At 46.8% G+C, this 24,524-nt stretch overlaps 2 protein-coding genes across 12 annotated transcripts in view; one reads left to right on the top strand and one right to left on the bottom strand.

Annotated features, from left to right (window-relative positions):
• The first annotated feature begins 679 nt into the window (after nt 1-679).
• Nucleotides 680-17,942, top strand: fzd3a (frizzled class receptor 3a). Of its 2 annotated transcripts, none has more exons than XM_004083669.5 (9): nt 680-847; nt 1,716-2,137; nt 9,928-10,124; nt 10,231-10,693; nt 10,769-11,068; nt 12,377-12,628; nt 13,792-13,940; nt 16,373-16,630; nt 16,702-17,942. In XM_004083669.5, exons 2-9 carry the CDS (start codon nt 1,910-1,912, stop codon nt 16,940-16,942), a joined length of 2,088 nt encoding a protein of 695 aa, XP_004083717.1. In that variant the 5' UTR covers nt 680-847; nt 1,716-1,909; the 3' UTR covers nt 16,943-17,942. The 2 variants fall into 2 exon arrangements, with proteins under 2 accessions (XP_004083717.1, XP_020570212.1); XM_020714553.3 differs by having other exon boundaries at nt 16,214-16,630.
• Nucleotides 17,943-17,956: 14 nt separating this feature from the next.
• The window catches only part of cdc42bpab (CDC42 binding protein kinase alpha (DMPK-like) b), a 64,422-nt gene continuing 57,854 nt past the window's right edge, over nt 17,957-24,524 (bottom strand). For 3 of the 10 annotated variants that reach the window (XM_078942707.1, XM_023953169.2, XM_023953171.2), the window contains 18 exons: nt 24,149-24,232; nt 23,965-24,070; nt 23,742-23,878; nt 23,522-23,661; nt 23,363-23,444; nt 23,057-23,276; nt 22,911-22,973; nt 22,582-22,835; nt 22,378-22,502; nt 22,094-22,308; nt 21,919-22,016; nt 21,706-21,790; nt 21,404-21,527; nt 21,210-21,327; nt 20,908-21,025; nt 20,664-20,821; nt 20,147-20,221; nt 17,957-19,625 (listed from right to left, as the gene is read on the bottom strand). In XM_078942707.1, the coding sequence (XP_078798833.1) occupies nt 19,494-19,625; nt 20,147-20,221; nt 20,664-20,821; nt 20,908-21,025; nt 21,210-21,327; nt 21,404-21,527; nt 21,706-21,790; nt 21,919-22,016; nt 22,094-22,308; nt 22,378-22,502; nt 22,582-22,835; nt 22,911-22,973; nt 23,057-23,276; nt 23,363-23,444; nt 23,522-23,661; nt 23,742-23,878; nt 23,965-24,070; nt 24,149-24,232 (2,334 nt within the window). In that variant the 3' untranslated portion in view covers nt 17,957-19,493. The remainder of the gene's footprint in view (nt 19,626-20,146; nt 20,222-20,663; nt 20,822-20,907; nt 21,026-21,209; nt 21,328-21,403; nt 21,528-21,705; nt 21,791-21,918; nt 22,017-22,093; nt 22,309-22,377; nt 22,503-22,581; nt 22,836-22,910; nt 22,974-23,056; nt 23,277-23,362; nt 23,445-23,521; nt 23,662-23,741; nt 23,879-23,964; nt 24,071-24,148; nt 24,233-24,524) is intronic. The other 7 variants (XM_078942710.1, XM_078942709.1, XM_078942712.1 and 4 more) reach the window with 3 other exon arrangements.

Genomic DNA, 24,524 nt, shown 5'->3' with positions numbered 1-24,524 from the left:
CAGCAGAGTTCAGTCTTTACCTTTTAAAATAATTTTTTATTTACTGATGTATGTTTGTGTTTGTGGTTGCTCAAAACTGCTTTAATCCGTAACACATCTCATTTTGAAAAATAACAAAGGTGCATTGCAGTCAGTAGAAACGACAGTCCTTCATGATTTTTCTATTCAGTCATTTATTTTGTAGCACCCAGAAGTTTTCATTCAGTGGTTGCTGCTCTGGACTGGGTGGGCGGATGCGGCGCAGCTCAAGCTGAAGAACCTGCTGTGCTCATGATGCAGAAGTACAATCAAGTTCCGCTCAGAGCAGACTCAGGCACACCGGAAACAGACCACAATCCCTTCAGTATAAAGCTCCCACGCCCATGGTGAAAACCAAATATTATAAAAGTTGTATCTGTTTTGAGGCTCTTGATAATTTACTATGAGACCTGAAATGATTCACTACATCACTAAGTCAGTCATGCTTTGAAATAGTTTAAACAAAATCTTGTTGTAGTTCTTGGCCCCCATAGTATTGTATTATTTATTTCATTTTAGTTATTCATAATTATAATATGTCTTAAGTTTTGAATAATATATTATGTTCATGTGATTTCTTTTGTCTGTATTTCTCAGCAGATTTGTTGAGAAAGCTTTTGTTTTGGTAGTTTGTACAGGAAGTAGCTTCAAATTACTTAATTGACGGTAGGGCTCCCTTTGGGGGAGAGAGACGGGGAGGGGGAGGAGGGAGCAGTGAAAGGGAGGAGGAGGACAGAAGGAGGTGAGGAGGGCCACTCAGTCATTGTTACCACCTCGAGGACCGGCAGAGACCTCGCTGCTGCCCGTTTTCTTCAGGAAAGCCGTTCAGGTAAAGTTCGTCGATCATGTCGGTGTTTTCGTGGTCGGAACTCCAGCACCGCCGCGCGCGCGCCTCGCTGCCGGTGAACACCGGCGCGCGGGGCGAGCGGCGAACCTTACTATCAGTCAGGATGATGATCCGAACTGTCGTCTTTTGTCTGCGCGCGCCCCCTGACATCTCTTAGTGTTTTAAATTCAATCTTTAAAGCCGCATTAATAATTTCTTTAACGGTTAATCAACCCTGTCACATTATTTTGACAATCTATCATTTATACATTTAATTATTATATTCCGGAAGTCACCAACTGAGAAACTGAGATGCTAATTTTGCAATAATACACGCTTTAAATCCAATGTGTTTATTTCCAGAAACTCATATGTATTTTGGAGTAAACAATAATTTGTGTTGTTGTTTTTTAAAGGTGTATAATGAGGAAAACGTGCCTGCTGTCATGGGTGTGTACTGACATGCGGCAAAGATAACAATAATAATAATAATAATAATAATAATAATAATAATAATAATAACATTAACAGAGCCATATAAAAAAACATTTTTATGCAATAAAAATATTTTAAAAAGATGTAATAGCCTAAATTACAATCCCTGTTTTTGCTGTTTTTACAAAAGAACATTAATATTACAATCATTAAATATTGTTTATTTAGGGACAGAGTACAGATGGAAAAAAGTTAGTTATACATAATTTTTTTTCTTTTTGTGTGGATTTTAATATTTAGCTATGAAGAAATCCAATTTGTGGAAGGCATCTGTACGGTTTTAAACTTAAAAATCTGTTTCCGTTCATGTTTTGTGTGAATTTCTTTCCCCCCGACGTGTTCTGAATTTTTGTGTTTATTTTTTTAACTTTCACAGATCCATTAGAGGCAGTTTGCATCACTGTTGTCCAGTAGGGAAGCTGAAGGAGGAGGAAAACACTCAGATGGAATCTGGGCAGTGATGGATGCAGCCAGCCTCAGCCTCAGCCGTGTTGGATTATGCAGCCCGACCCGAGCGTTTTCCCCATGAACCGAACAGATCTGCCTCTTTAGCAGTTCGTCTCGGCGTGAATGCGTCTCATGCGTGTGCCGATCAACATGGACGCGCTGTGGGTGCTCTCCTTGTCCATGCTGACGGCGTGCGTAGCCATCCCCATGGATGCGGCGGCGGGCAGCCACAGCCTCTTCACCTGTGAGCCCATCACCCTGCGCATGTGTCAGGAGCTGCCGTACAACGCCACCTTCATGCCCAACATAATGAACCATTATGACCAGCAGACCGCCGCCCTCGCCATGGAGGTACGGTTCCTTTGTTTTACGCTTGAACGCAGCGTTCCATGGGTGTCCAATTCTTTTTCTAATTTACTAGATAAGGTGTTCATTTCTGAATGAATGAACACACCTGATTGAGGTACGCGGACGATGAGGAAAAGAATAAAAAACAAACTCTGTGGATTCTGTTTGTTTATGAATTTATATTCACGCCTCATACTTTTTACTTTCTATTCTTTATCCAGGTTGTTCTCCTTGTACGTTTTCTTCCTTATTTTCAGAACACCTCCTGCATTTATCCTTTCTAGGTTAGATAATAAAGAAATGATTTGCATAAAAGAACAAAATTAAGTAAAATAATTTCACATGACCAAGTTATAACTGGTATTTTTCTGATTATAGAGGATGTCTGTAAAGAAAATTGAGCTTAAGAATGCATTTCCAAATATTTTTTTTATTCAAATCGTTGTGAATCGGGAGCAGACGGAAAAAAGCAGTTTGAAAAAGCTTGTAGTTGTTATGTAAAATCTAGAATCAGCGGGTCTCAAGCTCCCTGCTCCGCTCCGCAACGGGGAGGGGAAGAGGGGTCGGGGTTGCTCTGCACCAATAGTCCTACCCACAACTGTTGCTGCTCTGCAGAAACTATGTCCTAGAAAATGGCCCAGGTTTTTTGATTTAGGCTAAAAATAGAATAATCATAATTGAAGGCAAGGCAAGGCAAGGCAAGTTTATTTGTATAGCACAATTCGTACACAAAGTAATTCAAGGTGCTTCACAAAACAGAAAAATGCATTAAAATCACAATACATCATAGAAATAATCAACGTAAAATTTACTTTAAAAGAAAAGAAAAAAAAAATTTGAAAATTGATTTAAAAATAAAGGAAGGAAAGGAAAGAAAAAGTGCAGATAGGACCTTTCAGTCATATACACGACTAAACAGAAATGTTTTAAGTCTAGATTTGAACATGAACACAGAAGAGGCCTGTCTTACGACTTCAGGGAGGCTGTTCCAGATTTTAGCTGCAGAATATTGAAACGCTGATTCCCCTTGTTTAGTTCTGACTCTGGGAATCAACAGGAGGCCGGCCCCTGAGGTCCTCAGAGTACGAGATGGTTCATAAGGACCACTGAGAACGTTTTTACATTAGATCAAAAGATGATTGTTCAAACTTTGTAACAAACGTGTACAATTTAGTCTAAAAAACAACAACATTTTTTCAACTTTGTGGCTGGATCTAATACTCAGACGTATGTGGAAGTAAATCTGGATGTTTTAGATCAAAAACGGTCAGAATAGCATTTATACTAAGACTTCTGACAGGTGACGATCTATAACTCTTCTGTAGAACCGATTGGCTGATCATCTGATCTACCTGCTTGTTGGTCCCGCCCACATACACGTCAGGAGTAATGTCTACGGCCAAAACACCAGCTTGAAATCGGCCTAAAAACCTGTTTTACTTGGCTGCATTAGTGCCCCGCTTTGGTTGCGTCATCCTCTTCAGAACATGAACTGTGCTATGTTTGAACAATCTCACCGATCCGTCAGGAAGGTCAGACTGGAACCTCCGAGCGGACGCTTCGCCGCCGGCACATCTGCATGTTTGTCTGCATCGCTTGTCTGTTTTTGTGTACATTTGTTTGCATCCTGCTTCTGTTTGTCATGGCTCTGGTGACGGGGGGGGTTTACTCTTCGACCTGACCCTGCCCCGCCCTCCCCGCCTGGCCCCCGCTGGGATGTGCCAGCCATCTGTGCCCGCTCCGCCGCGCTGTGTAACAGAGCGGGAGACGGAGAGGTGGAGGGCAGGAGGATCAGCGTTGCTGCGGTTACGTAACCTCTGAACGGGGCCAGCTGTGGGAGCATCGTGACACCACAGCTGTGCTCCCACTTTACCACGGCTGACGTCCTCACCCTCATCTTCCTCATTTAGTCACGCAAACTCCTCCTTCTGGAAGAGTTGGGCACCAGGTTTGGATGGTGTTCACTCGGATTGGTCACGGATGCACCATCAGGTCTCTTTTAGCGCTCAGAAGCGGCGATGGGGTTTGGACCTGCTTCCCGTTTTCTCCGTGTTTCCGCTCAGATCAGGCTTTTGGAACAGAACTCAAAGCCTGGGAGACGTTGCGGGCAGCCAAAAGAGAATTGACAGTTGATTCTTAAAAGGGAATTAGGTCTGCTTAACGGCCATGACGGTGATGATGAATGCTGGGCGCCGTGGAGAAACCCAGAGCTGGACGGTGTCCAGATCCTGCAGTTTTAGTCCAAACCTCATCTGGTTTTTCATCAAGTTCTGCTCTTCGTCAGGCTTGTACAGGCTGGACTTTGGTGGTGATTTATCATCACATCATTAGAGATCCGTAAAATCTAGTTGAGCTACGCTCTAATGAGCTTTAAATTAGTCTCTGTGTGCATGAATTTAGATGTAAATCAAGGCAAAAATATATTTTTTGCTGTTCCTTCTAGTGATTATCCTCTGACCGCCATATGACCCCACAGCTGAAATAGGATGGGAGCTTGGGGGCTTGGGATTCGCCCATTATGATGCCCGATGATGGTGTGCCACATTCTGGCTAGAGATGTGGGAGCGTGGCAGATCTGAGTGGCATCACAAAAGAGAGCTCAAAGAAATGGGCTAAAATCCTCTCATTTAGACATCAACGCTCCAATGAAGGCCCACAATGGAGTACGGCACGGACACCTGGGCAGGAGGGGCACTGTTCCGACAAAAGCTGCTCATTTTTTCCATTAGCTTTTTGGTATAAATCTAGAAAAAAGCATCCTTGTAGTGTTCAGAACAGTCCATGTGTTCCACAAAAGAAATTCTGCTCATGAAAAGGTCATTTAAAGATACATTTTACAGTTAAATTCACGGCACACTTTTTTATAAGTAGCAAAAACGTGATGTAAGAAAAATATATGTAAATCCAGGCAGATAACTAAAAAAGAGATCCTTTGGAGGTTGAAAAATCTGTTTGCTTCGTTTGTTTGTTCAAAGGCTCTTTTAAATAATTGACCTCATTATGATTCTTCTTCCTCCTGATCTTTGTTGTAGGTTAAAAGTCCTGCCATGACAAATATTTTTTATGTATTTTTGAACTTAGCAGATGTTGTAAAACATTAAATGTGGTCTGTAAAGTTCGACTCCAATCATCTTTTGATCTATTTCAAATGCAATCCGTTATTTTTTATGCCGTTATTTTTAGCCAAAATATGGAAAAAAAACAGTCTTTTTCTAGGACCTAGTTTCTGCAGAGCAGCAGGAGTTCATTAGAAATTCACCTCTGCTAGCATAGAGAGAGCTCTCCATCGCTGAGAGCTCTCTGTTTGCATGCCCACTAGCTCACAGCCCCCCTCACACCTCCCAACCTAACAGTTGCGGTGCAGCAAAAATGAATATTGGTGAGCAACATTCAGGCGTACAGTTTTGAGCCAGAAACCAACTCAGACGAGAAAAAACAAAGACGTAGAAAACGTATTTTCTATGTAACTACACAACAGCCCACGAAAACAGAGAAACAATGCACACAACTTCACGTTTTGAAGAAAGAAATACTTAGAAATAGAATTTTAATCTTAATTTTCTTCATACACGTCCTCCATATGAGAAAAATACCACAAGAACCCCAAAATCGCCATTTTCATCGGGGTGGGTCTTACATGATTTTTTACATTTTATATATTTTTTTGCGGTTGAATACATTTTTACAATCCGCCAAAAAGACGAAAATGTCCAGGAAGTGACCCAAAAAAAAAGTTTTTTTCTAAAATCCTCCCAAAAACTAGTCTGGTTGATGTCGTGTAAACTATGACAGGCTCACAAATTGTTGTTAATGGAGGCTGGATGAAGAGATAACAGGCTGGAGAGGACGGTTCTCCTGATCACACAGGAACACAAAGACTAATAAAGGCCTGTTTTTTAATCTACTTACCCTCCTCCTCCTCCTCCTCCTCTTCCTCCTCCTTTTCGAGGTAGGTAAATCAACACTCTTGTCTGGGGTTTACAGCAGATAACTGTGTCATGTTACAGCACACACTCCACCCACTGTGTGTGTGTGTGTGTGTGTGTGTGCGTTTGTAAAGGACAGGGATACCTGTTTGATGCTAACGCTGAGTGAAAACACACAGCAGTGTACAAAAGACTGTGTGTGTGCAGACGTGCTGTGATGAATCCTCGCCGGCGTGACCCGCCCCACAAAGCAGCCTCTTGTTTTATCGAATGTTTGACAGCGTGTTTATGGGCCGCACTGAATGAAGCTCATCCGGGGCTCCAGAACCATCTCAGCTTCTCCAACACTTTCTTGGCAGTGAATGACACGGCTGAACGGTCAGTCCGGGCCCGCGCGCGCCCCCCACTCCCACCCGCCTCCTGCGCCTCTTTTGTCCTCCGCCCGCTCAGCGCGGGGCTCACCCGTTTCCTAGGAAACTCTCCCAATTGTACCGTCAACAAAGGGAGCTTTTTTTTTTTTCAAAATGATTTCGTTGTTGTCTCTCTGCGTCCCGGGAGGTGATCTTCTCCACGCCGCACCCTGACCTCTTCCAGCCCCTCCTTATCCACCGCGGGTCACCATGGTGCTGAGCTTGGAAATGTGGAGATCAGCAATGGCAGCAGAGGGAATTGGTGGGGGCAGAAAGTGTTAGGAGGTGGGGGGGATGCTGGGAAGAGTGGTATTTCCAAAAGAACAATTCATCACAGACCATTTGGCCGCGGTGGGCTTCTCTGTGAGCTATTCATCAGCCACAGCATTTTAGCTGCAGACTCTGAGCCTTCATTAAAAACGAATGATTGCAGCGTTTAAGGTGCACGCTCACACCGCTGGGTGCACATAATTACACACACTTAATGAGGAGGATCTCACTGATCTGAGTCCAGATTCTTACAGCTGCATGAGGTTAAAGTCAGTTCAACACTATTTATATTGATATTTGATATGGATATTTTTAGGCTGTTTGTTTTGCATACAAATATCATTTCTATCAACATTTTCAATGTCTATGTGCGTTAATTAAAAAAAACACATAGCAGCTTCCTCCTAGTTTTTTACTTGACGATCTCTGAAAAATCCACTACTCTTCATTTGTTTTCAAGTGGTGTTTTTTATCATTTGGACACCATCCATCCATCCATCCATCTTCAGAACCTCTGAATCCCTTTCGGGGTCATGGGGTTGCTGGAGCCTATCCCAGCTACTGTTGGGCAAAGGCACGCCTAGGGCCTATGAAGTATGTTTTTGAACTGTGGAAGGAAACTGGAGTGAGAAGGGTCCTGGCTGGGATTTGAACCACGACCTACTGTGAGGCAAGAGCACCAACCACTACATCACTGTATTTGGACAAAAACACCATTATAGAAAAACTGTTCTAAATGCACACTAATTTGGTTGCAGAGTTTCAGGTCAAATATGCTGAATTTACCATCCATCCTTTATAATCACTTATTCCTGTTTGGGGTCATGGGGTTGCTGGAGCCTGTCTGTCTTAGCTACAGTGAAGGCGCAGTACACTCTAGACGGGTCCATCACCGGGCCACAGAAAAACAGACAACAACTTACAATTAAGAGCCACCAATTAACTTATGAAACATGTTTTTGAACTTTAGTAGTTTAGAAAGTTAGATTTTGCATGCCTGTGCATGGGGGAGACCCTAGGGAAGACCCCGGACACAATAGAGACTCTTTCAGCTGGCCTGGAAACGCCTCAAGAGTGGATGGATGTTTGGTAGAAAATGTGATAAAGGTTTGACAGGTGGAATCTGTTTCTGGGGGGGTTGTTTTCACGCACTTGGTTAAATTCTGAAAACTTTCAAACCGTAATCTAGTTTTGTTTGTCTTCTCAATTCACTTTTGAGAGTTTCCTGTCATGCAAATCTATCAACTTCTTGTTTTAGGTCACTACTGTCTGAAACAGAAGCTGACTGGTTTCCAACTAAACCCCCGTTAGTGTGAATCAAAGATCGTCATGTCGCAAAACCACAAGAATCTTTACAACAAGTCTCCTTTCAAGACGGCTTTATTGTTACGTTTTGAGTATACATTCTGACAAGACGACACTAATACATTTAATCAGGCTATCTAATTACATATTTGCAGTAATAATCAAGAAAATTATGTTAGTAACAAGAGAAACAGTAGAGGAGAAATGGCACAACTGACAATTTTCTGTCCCTGTATCGCCCTACACTCCCTACTGTTATAATTTTAAATTGATATGCACCTTTACTTCATTATTCTCACTTAGAAATATAGATTTTTGTACCAATACATCATTCACTGTCTCTGGTTCACTTCCTGTTCCCCTGTATAGTCTGTCCTGATTCCCACTGTAGTAAACCACACCAGGGTTCACTTGAATCCGTCCTAAGAACCATGTGTTCAGTCTTGTTTGGTCCACATCAGAGTCCAGACGAGTTTTCACACTTTCTGAACAAACTCTGGTGTTAAATTTACTGAACTGAAAGCATGTGGGGCTGCAGTTTACAGAGGGGCGTGTTAGTCCCCAGCTTAGATCAAAAAATCTCTAAAAACCTGCATGAATACTTCATGAGTTACGCTGCGGGATACTCACAGAAATTATATCAGCGCCACCCACCCCGCCCTCCAGCCCCTGCATCCTTTTAACTCCATGACCGGCTCGGATCTGCTCCAGAAATCCACCAGATGTTTCCAGCGGAGAGTGTGAGCTCCTCTGGAGCTGCTTAAACAGAAAATACACTTCAAGCTCACAGCAGCACAGGCTGGAGAGATGAGCAAAGAAGGCCTCGATGATAAAAATAGAAAGCTGCACAATAAAAAAAAAAAAAGGTTTTCTATAGTGGATCATCACTGCACATAGCCTACATATTTACTCAAGCGTTTCCTGTGGCACTTTCACTAGATTTCATTGCAGTGCACTCTACAGTTTGGATCTGCAGCCTGCAGGGATCAAGTGAAAGAGAGAGGATGTAAGCTTGTTTAAACCGCATTAGTTCATGTTTGAGGAGCATCTCTGATCCAGTAATAGATGTCACAGAGCGGCACAGCGGAGGACTCATCTCCCTGTTAGCAAAGTGACCTCACTTCTTCTTGCCGCTACATTCGGTCCGTCCGGAAACCGTCTTTCTCAACTCGCCAATCTGTCTAAAGAGCTTTCCATCATGAGCTTCAAATCGAATGTTTGGATGCTCATCAGATGCCTGAGAAGAAGATCTGAAGTAGTTTCAGTTTGTTTGTTAAAATATTTTGGATTAAATTAAAGAGACACATGTATATTTCAGCTAGGAACCTCTTGACGTCCAGATTGAAGCTCATTTAAAAAAAAAAAGCGAGATGGGTCAATAATGTAGCATTTCCATCAGATGTTACATCTTTTCAGGGTTTGTTTTCATGCACCGCCCTGTTACAGGGGTCATTTATCTTTAAGGCGATAACGCCCCTTCACTTGCCCCTCCCCCTCATTTCTGTCATGCCGGCGTCTTTCAGTTTGGGGGGAGGGTGCTTGGGAGTGTGATTGACTTGGGTGGGGTTTCTGTGCCGCGAGAGAGGCAGAGAGATGCTGCAGTTAGTCTTACTTTGTGGGTTTAAAGAATTCACTTCCGCTGGTGGGGGTGGGGGTCAGATGGGGGTGAGGGGGTCTGCGTGATGTGACAGAGTGTCAGTCGGTCGCAGCGTGGGTCCGGCTGCGGCACAAAGGCGCCGTCTCCACCAGCAGAGGCAAATCTCTGCATGTGTCCATCTGGGGGGGCGGGGGGCTTGATAGAAAAGGAGGCCAGCCCCCCCCCTCCCTTTTTGTCTTTAGAAAACATCTCAGAAGTAAACTTGCCCCGTGTGCCCACTTGCAGCCGTTTCATCCCATGGTGAACCTGCGGTGCTCTCCGGACCTGCGCATGTTCCTCTGCGCGCTCTACGCCCCCGTGTGCACCGAGTACGGCCGCATGACGCTGCCGTGCCGCCGCCTCTGCCTGCAGGCCAAGAGCGACTGCTACAAGCTTATGGAGATGTTCGGGGTCAGCTGGCCGGACGAGATGGACTGCATCAGGTTGGTGAGCAGCTGCAGCTGCTTCTCTCCTCCATCAATCAGTAGAAAAACCCATTTCTCTCTGCAGCATGAAATGACCCAGACCTTCTCAAACCCCCCCTCACAGGTTCCCAGACTGCGATGACCCGTACCCCCGTCCCGCGGACCTCCTGTCCAGCTCGGACACCACAGAGTCTCCCATCTCCGTGCAGAGGGACTACGGTTTCTGGTGTCCTCGCGAGCTAAAAATCTCCCCAGAGCTCGGCTACTCCTTCATGGGGGTGCGAGACTGCTCCCCCCCTTGTCCCAACATGTACTTCACCCGGGAGGAGCTGGCGTTCGCCCGTTACTTCATCGGCGTGGTGTCCATCGTCTGCCTGTCTGCCACCCTCTTCACGTTCCTGACCTTCCTGATCGACGTGGCGCGCTTCCGTTACCCGGAGCGACCCATCATCTTCTACGCCGTGTGCTACATGATGGTCTCCCTGGTCTTCTTTCTGGGTTTCCTGCTGGAGAACAAAGTTTCCTGCAACACGGCGAGTCCCGGGAAGTTCCGAGCCTCCACAGTGACCCAAGGCTCCCACAACAAGGTTTGCTCTTGAATAATTCCTGTTTTTTTCCCCCCCTGAAATCTGAAAATCTAAACTAAACCTTTTTTTTCTTAGGCCTGCACCCTCCTCTTCATGGTGCTGTACTTCTTCACCATGGCGGGCAGCATCTGGTGGGTCATCCTCACCATCACCTGGTTCCTGGCTGCCGTCCCCAAGTGGGGCAGCGAGGCCATAGAGAAAAAGGCTCTGCTCTTCCACGCCTGTGCCTGGGGCGTCCCTGGCATCCTCACCGTCACGCTGCTCGCCATGAACAAGATCGAGGGGGACGGCATGAGCGGCGTCTGCTTCGTGGGGCTTTACGACCTGACGGCTCTGCGCTGGTTCCTGCTGGCGCCTCTGGGACTGGATGTTGTGGTGAGAGCAGAAGTTGACAAGAACACACCTGATCTTTCTGCAAAATGGATTTCAAGAAAAGTCTAAAGAGGGACAACTGAAGAGGACCTCATGTGTGTTCCCTCAACATTTCTTCTCAAAAAACGTGCTTGGTGTTCCCCTGAATGTGGTGAAGCTGATCACACAGATGCCTCAGACTCAGATTAGTTTCCACCTCTTCAGGTGGTTTGATTGGTTATCAAGATAGGGACAAAGACACAAAAAACTAGACACTAAAATGCTAAACCACCAACTAAATCTACCTAAAAGAAATTTGAAAAAATTAATTTTACGACATTTTATTTTGAAGAAGAGTCCATACGGTCAAGCTGAGCATAGAAATGAACACAGACATGATCCTAGACATGAATATGTTTAACCACAACAGAGGACATGTTTCGAAATCAACATACTATCAAAAGTTTACTATTTTTGAAGCACGGAGAGGGAAGTATCATGGTTTCTACTAATTGAAGAGCCCCAAAAATTCTGCCTTAACAAAAACAGAAAACTTGTGACTTCATCTTTTATTTATAAACAGACGAGTCAATAAGCTCATTTAGACTCACTTTTAGTACTAAGTGTAAATTTAAACTCCTCCAATGGATTTTGATCTAACGCCACCTGAAGCGTCATTGGGAAGCTAAATGTTGGTTTCAAAGCTTGTAGATTTCAAATGGCGTTATTGTGGCGAGCTCGCAAAAGTGGCGTTTATCGACTGCTCGCACATTTTTTACTGGAATATTGTGGAAATTGAATACATAAATCCCTGGCTTGAGCTGAATGAAATGATATAACATACGAAAAGAACATATTAGGATTGTGGGCGTGGTTAACTAAAAAACCAGCGTTGCTAAGGAAGTCCAAAATGTTACTTTTGGTGATTCTTCTAAACGTTCCACAGACCTGTTAGTCACCTCCAGGTGACCAAAAGATGAAGTGGTTGCTGTGAAGATAAAACCAACAGGAAAGCCGCCATTTTGGAAAAAATAGTGTTGATTTTTATTTGAATGAATTTGTTATGTGCAGCTCTGACCTTGTAGCAGCGACTCAGCCAGTGATGGTGGGTCCAAAGGAGGCGGTGACCAAAATTTGACCTGTAATGAGCAATGATCAAGGGCAAAATTAAAAAAGGATTTTTACTATCGATAAATTAAAATTTCACCATGAATGAAAGTCATATTTCATGGGGTGGCCTAACTTCATCCTCTGCTTTCTTGAATCTCACTGCCTTCACCTCTTCTTCCTGACACTGAAGCTCCTTATCCAAAGCGTCTCCTGTCGTCGCAGGTAGGCGTGGTGTTGCTGCTGGCGGGCATCGCGGCGCTCAACCGCGTCCGCATGGAGATCCCGCTGGAGAAGGAGAACCGGGAGAAGCTGGTGAAGTTCATGATCCGGATAGGTGTCTTCTCTGTGCTCTACCTGGTTCCCCTGCTGACCGTCCTGGCCTGCTACCTCTACGAGAGCAGCTACCGCGCTCTCTGGGAGACGAGCTGGGTGCAGAGGGAGTGCCGGCGTTACCACATACCCTGCCCTTACCAGGTCAGTGCAGGCTCCATCTGTAGTGGTGTTCAGAACACTTACATCTGCAGAAGAGGAGTTTAACCCTTTAATACCGGCGCCTTAGCTCTCGTCTTTTGATTACCATTTATTCTTTAGCCGTTTACGCATTGATTGTCATTCCAGCAGATTCTGAAGCAGCTTTGCGTTGATATGCAACACTTAACATCAGTTAAGTCTGGTTCCAACATGGCGGCGTCCATTTGATCGTTCCAAACATTTGATTGATTTCCTGTATCCCGCTTTTAAGTGGTAAGGGAGGGGACTTCCTACAAGCTTACCCCTGATTGGCTAGAGATGGTTGCCATAGAAACTATGACTCAGATTTAAAAAAAATGGCTTTGGTTGGAGCTGGGATGAAGCCATTTTCTACGTATGATGTCACACTCACTCGGTCCAGTTCTCATGTACGGTCAATTGTTTCTGCTCAGACATTCTGCTGCAAACTGCAACAGATGCAGCAGGAGATGCTCTAAATCTGTCCAGCAGACCCCGGATTAATCCACTGTGCGCGCGCATTTCTGCAAAGACAGGAGGAGGTCGCAGGGGTCAAGCTGCCGCGCTTCACAGACAAAGCACAGTGGAAGTGCTGCCGGCGCTTCAACCCTGCTGCATGTCTGAAAACACTCATCGTTCACGCTGAGTCTGATTATTTTTATCCTGAAAACTGCAGCGCCTCCTCTGCCTGTAGCCAAATCTGCATTCATGTTTAATGGAGCGCATCTGCTGCGTGGCTTCCTGACTGCAGTGAAGAAGCTGCTTCAGGTCACCCAGTCTGATTTGTAATGAGCGTCTCTGCTGACTGCAGTTCAGCTGATGTGGATCAAACCAAAGATCTAAAACCGTCTGATGCTTCCTGAAGTCCTCTTTGAGAGTTTCCTTTTTTCCCCAGTCGGTTTTTGTTCCTTTCTTACTCAAATAAGACGCGTAAAAGAAGTTTTTCTCACTTCAGACCATTTATTGATCCAGCAATGAGCTTGTCCTAGCTGCCATCATGCCGTTGGAGAGGGGAAGAAGGTGTCAGTCAGTTATTTGGACCACACAGAGAGAAACATCCAGACATTCTCACACCAACGGCTAAATTGAGACCACCAGGTCACATGACCTTAACAGCACATCATGTTTTTATGTGTTTATTTTTTTAGGTTGAGCGTACGAGCCATCCTGACCTGGTGCTCTTCCTCATCAAGTACCTGATGATGCTGGTGGTGGGAATCCCGTCTGTGTTCTGGGTCGGCAGCAAGAAGACCTGCTTTGAGTGGGCGAGCTTCTTCAACGGGAAAAGACGCAAACAGTAAGGAGACACATTTTTTTTACATCTCAAACAAAAATAAAACATAGTACAAAGGTGATGTCTTCTAAAAAAAAAAAAAAAAGTAGGATACATCAATAAATTTAGTGTGGTGAGGAAGCTTAAAAAAGCCTGTCTACATTACTTGAGACCTTTTCAGAGCAGTGTTTTTTTTCTTCACTTCAATGTGATGTTCACCTGAACTACGATGTAGAGGGAGAAAATGACAGAAAGTAGGAAGAGCAGCAAACCCACATGTTCAAACCAAGGAAAACATTTAAAAACAGTGCTTAGGAGGTGCACAAAACTTCTGAGCATTTTTTTAGCAAACAGCACCCCCTCTCTTTCAAAGCTGGAACTGCATGACATATAAACGGGTGTTTGATTGGGTAAAATATAAAAAAACAAAACAAATGAGGTCGAGATATTTTTAAGTGACCTCTGAACTCAAGTGTTTAACCCATTGACTAAACTGGACTGCGCGACCCGCTGGAGAATCCGCTGGAATTGAGTAAACTGTTAAAGTAGTTGAAGAATGTCAAAAGTGGAGCTCAAACCTGGTGGTTAAAGGGTAAAGGGGTTACACCTTCACAGAGGCTTAAAAACAACCATGTCAGTTTAGCAGGCGACCACTAGGTGTCGTCTTACCAAAACAAACAACAGTTTTCTACGTGGCATCCCTGGATTTTTAACCCTTGTGCTATCTTAGATGACCCCACCCTGACAAAGGTGGATAAAGGTGGAAAGATTTCATGTAATCCATGGACACCAGTGAAGATTACAAATCATTGAAGAAAAACGGTTCAGAGCACTGTCTAGTGCAGGGGTCGGGAACCTATGGCTCGCGAGCCATATATGGCTCTTTTGATGGTCACATGTGGCTCGCAGACAAATCTTCAATTTTTTTTTATTCATCAGACCAGTCCTTCTCGGGCGCGATGCGATGCCAGAGGCGCGCAGTAGTAGCGGTGCTTGGAGAGAAGGATCTGCGCCAGCATTATCACTTTACTATTATTTATTATTTCACAGAGTTTGTACCACCCGGAAACCTGTGAATTGCCGTGCCTAAAACTGCGTGCGCGCTCCAGTCTCTGAGAAAGAGCGCGCAGTAGCGGGGACGGGATGTGTGAGGGAGAAAGCAGAGGGTGAGGGTGGAGTTGTGGGCACGGCCAGTAGGTGAATCGCGCAGGGATTGTAAAAACGTAAAACCTGCTGCCCGTCACTCACTGCAGTGTGTGAGTGTGTGTTTGGCTCCCCGTCTGCATGTGATCAGTCTTTGTCACATCTAAAGAACATTCAGACCTAAGATCACGTTTAAAGTCTCAACGCCTGCACGAAGCAGAAACTCACCACGAATCAACCAGACTAGACCTTCAGCAAAACTACCACGAGAAATACTCATCATTTATTAGCAACAGCATAAAGATATTATTAAAAAGAATCCACAGACTTATTGTACTTTAAAAATGTTGAAATTACATCAAATGCACACATTCACTTGTATATTTAGTTTTAAACATATTGTCGCGGACTGAGTTTAACTGGGTGGCTGTTGGGCCGTGTTATAAGTTCTGGAGTTCAATGAACGCATCATGCAGAGATCTGATTGGCCCCCAGTTCTGTCGCTCAGCCTGTTGTTAGGTAGTTTGGACCAATGGGGTTCAGCTATGGGCCGAATAAGGGAAAGGGGCGGGGGGGGGGGGGGGGGGGGCTGGAGCGGGAGCAGGAGAATATAAAGTTAGGAGAAGCGCTCTCGTCTCGGCGGGAGAGATCCAGGAGTTGCTGAATTAATTTACGGCATTTGTTACAGCCAGCATTAACCAGAATAAAGAACCTTAAAAGAGGTTAAGTCTCAGTGTGGGAAAAGGACACCACATTATTGTATGGCTCTTTCGAAATTACATTTCAAAATATGTGGCATTTATGGCTCTCTTGGCCAAAAAGGTTCCCGACCCCTGGTCTAGTGGGTCTAGATGACCCAACTCCCAACGTTAAAGTGCCTAGGATACCACAAGGGTTACACCGGAATGAAAAACATTTAAGAGGATTTTTGATTGACAGTTGAAGGTCAAATCGGGGTTCTAGAAATGTTCTAGTAGGCGTGTCTTTCCCGCCCTTAAAAAAAGGGGGTGTGGTTACTGTTTTGTGATGTCATGTTGGTCTAAGACTTTTATCGTAAAACAGTGACCTCACGCACACACTGTCCATCTGTAAACAGTCTATGGTGTGAAACCCGATCCCTCTTTGCGATCACTCCCCCTCCCCTCCAAACTCAGCGCATTAACCCCCTCTCCCGCTGCCTGCTCCACCCACTCCTCCATCCTCTTCTACCACACCCATTTCCCCGCCACCTTCCCCCTGTCCCTCCCCACCCTCCTCCGTCTCTCCCTCCCAACACTCCCCCCTTCCTCTTCCTCCTCTTCCTCCCGCTGTAGTGGGATGGTCAATGACAGCAGACAGGTGCTCCAGGAGCCAGATTTTGCCCAGCTGCTCTACAGAGACCCCAACACTCCCATAGTGAGGAAGTCGAGGGGCACATCCACCCAGGGGACCTCCACCCACGCATCCTCCACCCACCTGGCCATGCTGGACGAGCCTCCCAGCGGCAGCACCAGCCGGGCCGGTTCGGTACGCAGTGCTCGCTCCAAGATGAGCAGTTACCACGGCAGCCTGCACCGCTCCCGAGACGGCAGGTGGGTCGCAGCTGCTGAACGGACCCCGCGGAGCGACCCTCCACTGAAGCTCACCCGTCTTCTCACCGCAGGTACACGGGCTCCAGCTTCCGGGCACCAAACGACCGGCCCCCCTTTGGCAGCCTGCCGCGCCTCAACGCCCAGTCCAGACACTGCAGCACCAACCGGCTGGACAGCCTCTCCAGGCACGGCTCCACCCTGAGGCTGGAGAGCCAATCGCAGCACAGCAGCATCAGGGACCTGAGCCCCGCCACGCAGGCGGTTCTGTCCGGAAACGGAATACGCAGAGTGATGGAGGAGGACGGAGCCTGAGCCGCCCACATTCTGAACAGATGGAGGTTTGTGAAGGCGCTGAAGTTGGAGCGCAGCTTTAAGACACGGGACCAAAAACCCCAATCCGACTTTCTTTGTTGACCAGTTTGGACAAACAGACTCTGAAAAATGAAGACGGACACTTCTGAGCCGGTGAAGAACAAAATGTGAAGGACTCTGAACCTGCACTTCTGCAGATCTTTATTTTTGTTTTTTCTTCTTCAGACTTTTTCTGTTTTTTCCTCATTTCCTCTAAAAAGAGCTGTAAACTACGGTGGCCCTGAAGTGAAAATTACATCAACAAATCACATGAAACAAACAACAACATGAAAGCATATTAAAGATCACTGACAATTTAAAAAAAGGAAAGAAAAAACTATTACATTTTAGAAATCAAAACAAGATTACAAAAATTAAATGGAGAAAAAAAAATTTCCGGGGAAAACAGTAATTTCCTGAATTCAAAACGAAACAAAGTTAAAGAGTTTTTAAAAACAAAACAGGAAAAGGTAGGTATATTTACAGGACTTCCCTGATTGGATGATGTTTGGCTTTTCCATTGCAGAGGGTCTTTAAAGTAATATCGTCTGTCTGGAAGAAGTCGCCGTGTCCAAAGAGGTAAACAAACATCCAATCAGTGACGTCCCAGAATACCTACATTTTGTAGTTTATTTTATTCTTTTAATTTCTGGAAAGTACTTTTGTTTCCTTTTCACATTTTGGTTTCTGAACTTTTGTTTTTGTTTTGCTTTGTCGGGATCATTTGCATGTTTTTGCATTCAGTGATTTGGACTTCAGGGCCACCATAGTAAACCGCAGCTTGATGCTAAAAAGGGAAACGTTGAAATTCAAACTCCTGCTTTACATTTAGTTAAAACTAAAAGGATGAAGAGAAGAACTTTGACATTGAACGTAGTTTTCCGTCTGGACGTTCATCCTGTAGCTGCTGCGAGAGCAGAGCACTTTTCTAATAAAGACGTTTTCTACAGAGAAATAATCACACGGACGCACGCGTCATGTTTGTAACAGCCCTCCGCTTTATTGAAATACACCGGAGTATGGTTAATATGAGTTCTCCACATCGCCGTGGCAACCAGTTTCATACATTGTTTTTTTTTGTTTGTTTTGACCTTACACCTTAAATAATTTTTGTGCAAAAGAATCTACATTGCCTGTAGTGGGTTATCCTCAAAAAAAAACAAAAACAAAAAAATAACGAAAACGCCCAAAACTTCCATGAAGTAAAACCGAATAAAACGATGATTACATCTATAACATGCAAAACTGTACAAATTATTACAAAGCAATCCTAAAAAAAACCATAGGTGTAGTGATATGAAAGAGCAAAAACAATATAGAAGGTTACTGTAGATAAGACCTCACTGAAATGTAAAGGCGTTTGAAGTTTAGATCTTGTGGCACTTCAGCCGTCGCCCTTCATCACAGCCAGCTTCAAGGCCCTCGCACTCCAAGCTCCTCTGGACATCAGGAAAGCCGAGGGGGTAAAAGTCGCTTTTGTTTGGAGTAAAAATCAGCTTAGAAATCCATTTAAAAAAGCACCAATTGGAATGGGTTTACAGTTGCTTCCCTTATTGTTGGTAATAGAGGAATGAAGCAGGTCTGGGTGTAGAAGAATGTGCTTTTCCCCCCTGATGCTACCATCATCCATTCTGCTTCCACGTCTGATCAGGATGAAGAGGTTTGGTGACTCTGCTTCTGCTTCCATCCACTGTTTTACATTCTGGTTTTAGCATCTAGATTTCCTGTAGGGATCGGCACAAAAAGGAGGCGGAGCTTCTTTCAAACAAGACTTCAGGGAGGAGAAATAAAAAAAAAAACATCTTTAGAAAAAGAAAAAAAACACACACACACACAAGTGGTTAAAAATGGCTTTTGTGTCTGAAAAGAAAATCTCCAAAAACAGAAAGATTCATCGTGTCGCTTTCTATAGTATTTTCCTTATCATATATTACTCTCTACTTTGAACCTATGTACACTGGTGATGGGAGGAGTGTGTGGGTTTGGTTGTACAGCATAGTAGAACGCTACGACGTAGGACGGCGACCCCCCCACGGCCGAGCAGAGCTGTGATGTCAGTTTGACGGAGAAAATTAAAAATATTAAGTCACTGCACTTATGAGCAAAAAAACAAATAAAAATCTTTTTGTTTTTTTTGAAACACTTTTTTTCTTTTGCTGCACCCCAAAAAAGCGGCTGAAGGAAGTCAGGGGGAGGGGGCGGAACTCCACCTTTCTGCCTCCCCATCTGGGAAATAAATTAAAAGTGTCCCCCGAAGCCCCGAATGCCGGTCCTATGTACAAGTACAAATCCTCTTCTTTTGCATCGGGGAGGGGGGGGCAACATCTCTACTTTACAACGACCCCTCCCTCAAAGAAACGTCACGCTCGCCGTGTTCGTCACTCATGGAAGAACGTGTTTATGTGGAGCAGGAAGGAGGTGGAAGGTGCAGTTCTGTGGGGGGTGGGGGTTGGAGTCCTGAGCTGCTGGGCTGGATGGGTGGGGTGAGGGGGTTGGGGGAAAGGCGGGGGGCTCATGTGTCCCACCCCGTTCTGTCCGTGCTCTCCAGGGAGAGGGACTTGGTCTTGTGTGGGGACGCCGGGCTGGGGGGGCTGCTGAAGGTGGAGCTGTTGGAGGCCGTGGAATGACGGGGGGAGTCCGAGTCCTGAGGAAGAAGAGGAGAAGAAGTTTAGGAGAGTGTGAGTAAAATAAATAATCCCCCCGCCCCCCCTGGCTGTCGGCGGCGGGCAAACAGCTAGACTACCCAGAGATCCATCATGCGGGGGGGTGAAAGCTGCCAGTGCTGCGTTCAAGGACACATGAATCTCCCGATTGGTGACGTCATCAGATGAAAAGATTCATGAATGGTTTGTGATCCACCCCCCACCCCCACCCTTTTCAGTCATCACTTTAACAAACTGGTTCAAAACATGCAAACTTTATTCCAACCAGTTTCATTCACAATCACTCCTGCTGGTTCTCAGATGGACTCTTCCTGTCTGGGAGGGGCATGAAGGCAGGCGGGCGTCGTGATTGGCTGCGATGTGAAGCTTTGTTCAATCAGCAGCCAGAGATCATGATGAGGCTGACCGATGCGGCGGGGAGGGGGTGGGGCATGTCTGTGCTCTCACGGCAAACACTGCGTGTTCCTGTGTGTGTGCGTGTGTGTCTGGCTGCACACGTTACCTTCATCTTACTAAGCAGGGTCCTTAAAGCCCTTTTCAGATCGGGGGTCTTCTCCGACGGGGAGACCGCCTGCCACTGCAGAGGAGAGTTCACACTCAGCGCCCAGCCCACAGACCACATGCTGGGGAGGGACATGAGCCAAAGCTGATGGGGATGGGGGCACAGCACAAGCAGGTCCAGGTAGGTGGGGGGAGGGGGTCGACCGTCAGCTTCTACCGCCTCATAACTGATGCAGGTTCAGGTGATCCATGAAGGAGAACTACTCTGACCCGAAGCAGCAAGATGAGAGCCAGCGATGGGATGAAGGGGGGGCTTGTTTAGGGCTGATGGGAGTTGGGAGGCCTTGTTTCCAAAGAAACAACTGTTTATTGAGGCGTTGTGGTGGTTGGGGGGACACAGATGTTGCTAGGCTGATGCTGGGTGGACACTAAACTCTACATCAAACTTTGAACTCCTTCAGATCCTTGCATGTTAAACCCAAAGAAGTCTGGAGTTAACCGCACAAGCCTCCACTCACCTCCTTGTCGAACTGCGAGAGAGGAGCGTCGATGCAGTCCATCCCTCCTCCAGAGGACAGGGAGCTCTCCGAGGGAGACGTCATGGTCTGCCGTTTGGACCCATAGCTTCCTCCCGACAGCTCCCGCCGCAGAGCGCTGCCGTTCTGGGAGGACGGGCCTGAGCAGAGAAGAGGAGAGAGGAGCAGAGAGCCGGTTTGTACACAGAGGAGCGTGGCGGTGACACCAAGAGCTGCATTCACTCACGTATGCCCAGTCCGCTGCTGGCGCTCATAGAGCGGCCCGGCTCCCCCCGGTTCTTGGTGATGGAGGCGATGCTGGCGGAGCCGCTGAATCCTGCGCGGCTCTCCTGAAGACGGAGGTTCTGGTTTAGACGCAGGCGGTGGGAGAACATAGAGTGCAGTGTGGGGGAGAGCAGTGAGGAGGGTGCACGGCTACAGAGCATGCTCACAAACAGAAAGATGGTGTCGCTACGTAGGAGGCTGCACCTGTAGATGCAGCCTGTGTGGGTGGAGGGTGGAGGTAGCAGGAGGAGTGTGTTTGTGTACCATGGGCAGGTCTTTGAGGATCTGGATCCCGTCTCCTGGTCCCATGTGGGCCACGTGGTTGAAGTTGGTGGGGTTGGAGATCAGTTTGTTCCTCATCTCTGGGTCTCGCAGCATCTCTCTGGACGGAGGAACAAAGAAATGAAGGACAAACTCCTCACAGCGAGTCAATAGCGGAGCGCACTCAGGGCCCCCACCTTCTCTGTTGAAGGCGCTCCTCTTCAGGCACTCGGAACGAGAATCTCCTCTTGTTGTTGTTGCTGCGCACCATCTGCTTCCTGCTCTGGTCTGACGTCTCCGGGACGACCAGCTCATCGCCCTCTGAAAGACCGCCACGTTTACAAAGGGAACGCTGACGAAATGCTTCTGACCACAAGCTCGGAAACGCCGTTGCTAGGCAACAGACTGATTTTCATCACATCTCTGCTGCATCTCGACCTTTTCATCAGTTCAGCAGCTTTCTTTTTTCCTGTAGCACCAGACCGGCACAGAGTCTTACCGGCCATCTTGTTTCTGAAGTAGATGAGGCGCACAGTTTCCAGGCCCAGCAGGTTCAGAGAGCCGTCCACATTCAGAGGTCGTACCTACAGAGGGAGCACATGTAGCATTAAATATTGTTTTTTATGTGACAGCCAAAAAAAATGTATTAAAAAACAATTCCTGTGCTGTCCACCAGGTGGCGGCAAAGAGTCACATGCTGTGCTCTCCTGACCTTCTTGAGAGGAATGGTCTGGATCCACTCCATGGTGTTGACGTCAAACACGTCCACGGCGTTCTCGCTGTACACTGACAGGTAGGGGGCGTTGTAGCCTAATCAAAACAATAATTTTATTTACTTATTTATTTCAGTTGATGACATCACTGAAGTGCGTCAGTCAGAGACTCACAGGCAGCGTTGGGCGTGGCCGGCCACATGAGCTCCTGCTGGCGTGAGCGGTGGCCGTGTGAGTCCACGTACACCCCGATGGAGCTGAAGCAGAGCAGCAGCTCTTTGCTGGAGATCTCCACGGCGCACAGCGCCTCCAGGTTCTGCTGTGGGATGAAGGCCAGCGTGTGGTCCTCGGGGTGGAGGAGGCTCACCATGGCCATGTTGTCAGGGATGCTGTCAAAAACCAGACGTTCAGTTTCTGCGGTGGGATGGTCGTCTGTCTGCTGGACGTCTGCTGTGTACCTGTAGCGCACGAAGCCCGACTGGTACCCCACATAAAGGCGATCTCCAAACAGACCCATCCACTGAATCGCAGCAGGAGCTTGAACGTCTCGCAGACGGCGGTAATGGGCTTTGCTCCTATTCACCTGAAAGATGGAAAGAAGCCCCGCCTTTAAGGTTGTTTGCTTTCTTAGATGCTTCGTAGTGGCGGTGGCTCTTTCTCACCTCATAACAGATGATTTTAGTCTTCATGGCCACACAAAGGCACATGAGCGAGCCGTTTCGGACTGGACCGGACGCGATCCTCTGGCAGCCCTTAGTTTCAACTAGCTTCTGGCAATCGGTCTCACGTCCGTCCAGCGCCATTATGGGGACGAGGCGGACGTGGCGGTTCTTGCCTGAGATGACCGCTAGCAGGTGCTCCTGGGGGATGGGGTCAATCTGGTAAACCTTTTTGTTGTCGCCCACCCGGATGATTTCTGAGGAAAGAGATGAAAAGTTATTTATTTGCGTGGAGGAAAACATCTGCGTCCAGACGTTCTGGTGGGTCGTACCATCTTTGGTAACATGGATGACAAAAAGGCCTTCCTCATTGCCCAGCGCCACACGTTCGTGATCTGAGGGGACAGACTCATTTTATTAGTAAACATAGAGGACATTTCGGGACTTTTAAGACGCCCAAAATGCTGACATGACCCACCTATGATGGCAGCAGACTGGGTGCCCTTGATGAGCGGCAGCGTGCTGTCGTACGCCTCCTTCGGGACGTAGACAAAGCGGTCCTTCAGCTTGTTTTTCTTGAGGATGCGGTGGAGCTCACCGAGGAGCCCCACCCACTTGTTTCTCTCCTGGTCGCTGTCCGCCAGCATCAGGATGGAGGTCTTTTGGCTGCTGGAGGCGGACAGGTGGGAGGCCGTCACCTGAGGGGAAAGCATGGAGATGGTCATCGAGGATCTGCATGGCCGCTGCCTGCAGGCGCCAACGCGGCCACTGCTGCAGAACTCACTCTGAAGATACAGGGAATGTCTTTGCGGCTGGCATGGATGACGTCTGAGGCTAAGACGGAGCTGACGGAGAACTCTTCATCTCTGAAAAGGAAGGAGCTTGTTTAAAAAAAATTGTAAATAAAAAGAAGCGGTGGAAGGATTTAGGAGAGCAGACGGACCTCATATCGATGACTTGGCTGACGATGACGCTCGGCTGTGCGGCTTTTCCTTCTCCCAGCTCGTAGAGGAAGAGCTTGAAGTCACAGACTACAGCCATCGCCCTCTGCCAGCCCTTCTTCACCCCGGTGGGTTTGGGCACCTGGAACACACACGCAGAAGTAACACCTGTGCGAAGGGCCAACAGCAAAGCCACGCCCACTTTGGCCAAGGATCTCTCACCCTGACGTAGCCTTCATAGGCGGTACCGATGCCCCTTTGGGGGTCGATCCCCAGCGAACCCTTAGTCTGATCCTGGGGGACGGGACACACGGCCGGAGCTTTGTCCGCACAGGTCACATGACAGGAGAAGTTACACACTGAAACACAAGAAAACACAAAACGGTGTTTAGTTTTTCTGCACCCAGAATGAAGATCTTTAAATGGTGGCTCCTCTTCCTCCTACCTTCACACATGCAGCCTTGTCGAATGAGCCCCACCATGAGTGAGGTGCACTGGTTACACTTGGTAGGGGCGCTGAAGGACTTCACCACAAACTGATGTGCTTTGGGCTGTAAACGACAAACACCGCTCTCACACACGATCGGGACTGACGCGAATAAAGAGCGGCGTTTTGGAGGAAAGCTGACCTTCGGCGAGCAGCGGCCCATGCTGCCATAACCCCCCGAGCGCATGGTGGGGGTCTGCACCGAGCGGGGCTGATGGTCGATCAGCTGCAGAAACAAAGTTAGTTGGTTTATAACACAGATGTTAGATTCTAGGTAAAAAGAACTAAATCTTCTAACAGGGGATCCTGTCAGAGCGCTGTTCTCTGCTTAACCTTCTCCTTCCTGCTCCTCATCACCTGGATCTGGTGGCTTCAGTTATTAATTAGCCTCCTCTAAGTAATAAAGAGCTAATAAACAGTGACTACAGCAGACTTTGGTAGAAAACCGGACTGGCTGAGCCTCTGAAGAGCAGCGTTTGTTTTTTAAACTCTTCCCACATATTTATTTATCCTTAAAA

Source organism: Oryzias latipes, chromosome 24, assembly GCF_053564925.1.
Source record: "Oryzias latipes strain Hd-rR chromosome 24, Olatipes_Hd-rR_3.1".
Lineage (NCBI taxonomy): Eukaryota > Metazoa > Chordata > Actinopteri > Beloniformes > Adrianichthyidae > Oryzias > Oryzias latipes.
This window is presented reverse-complemented; position numbering and strand designations above follow the sequence as displayed.

What these genes read in the sequence shown, in the direction of transcription:
- fzd3a (XM_020714553.3), top strand. Translation starts at nt 1,910, where the DNA reads ATGCGTCTCATGCGTGTGCCGATCAACATGGACGCGCTGTGGGTGCTC. An exon ending in CCCAAGGCTCCCACAACAAG is followed by an intron (nt 10,694 to 10,768) that starts GTTTGCTCTTGA and finishes TTTTTTTCTTAG; the next exon opens with GCCTGCACCCTCCTCTTCAT. An exon ending in ACATACCCTGCCCTTACCAG is followed by an intron (nt 12,629 to 13,791) that starts GTCAGTGCAGGC and finishes TTATTTTTTTAG; the next exon opens with GTTGAGCGTACGAGCCATCC.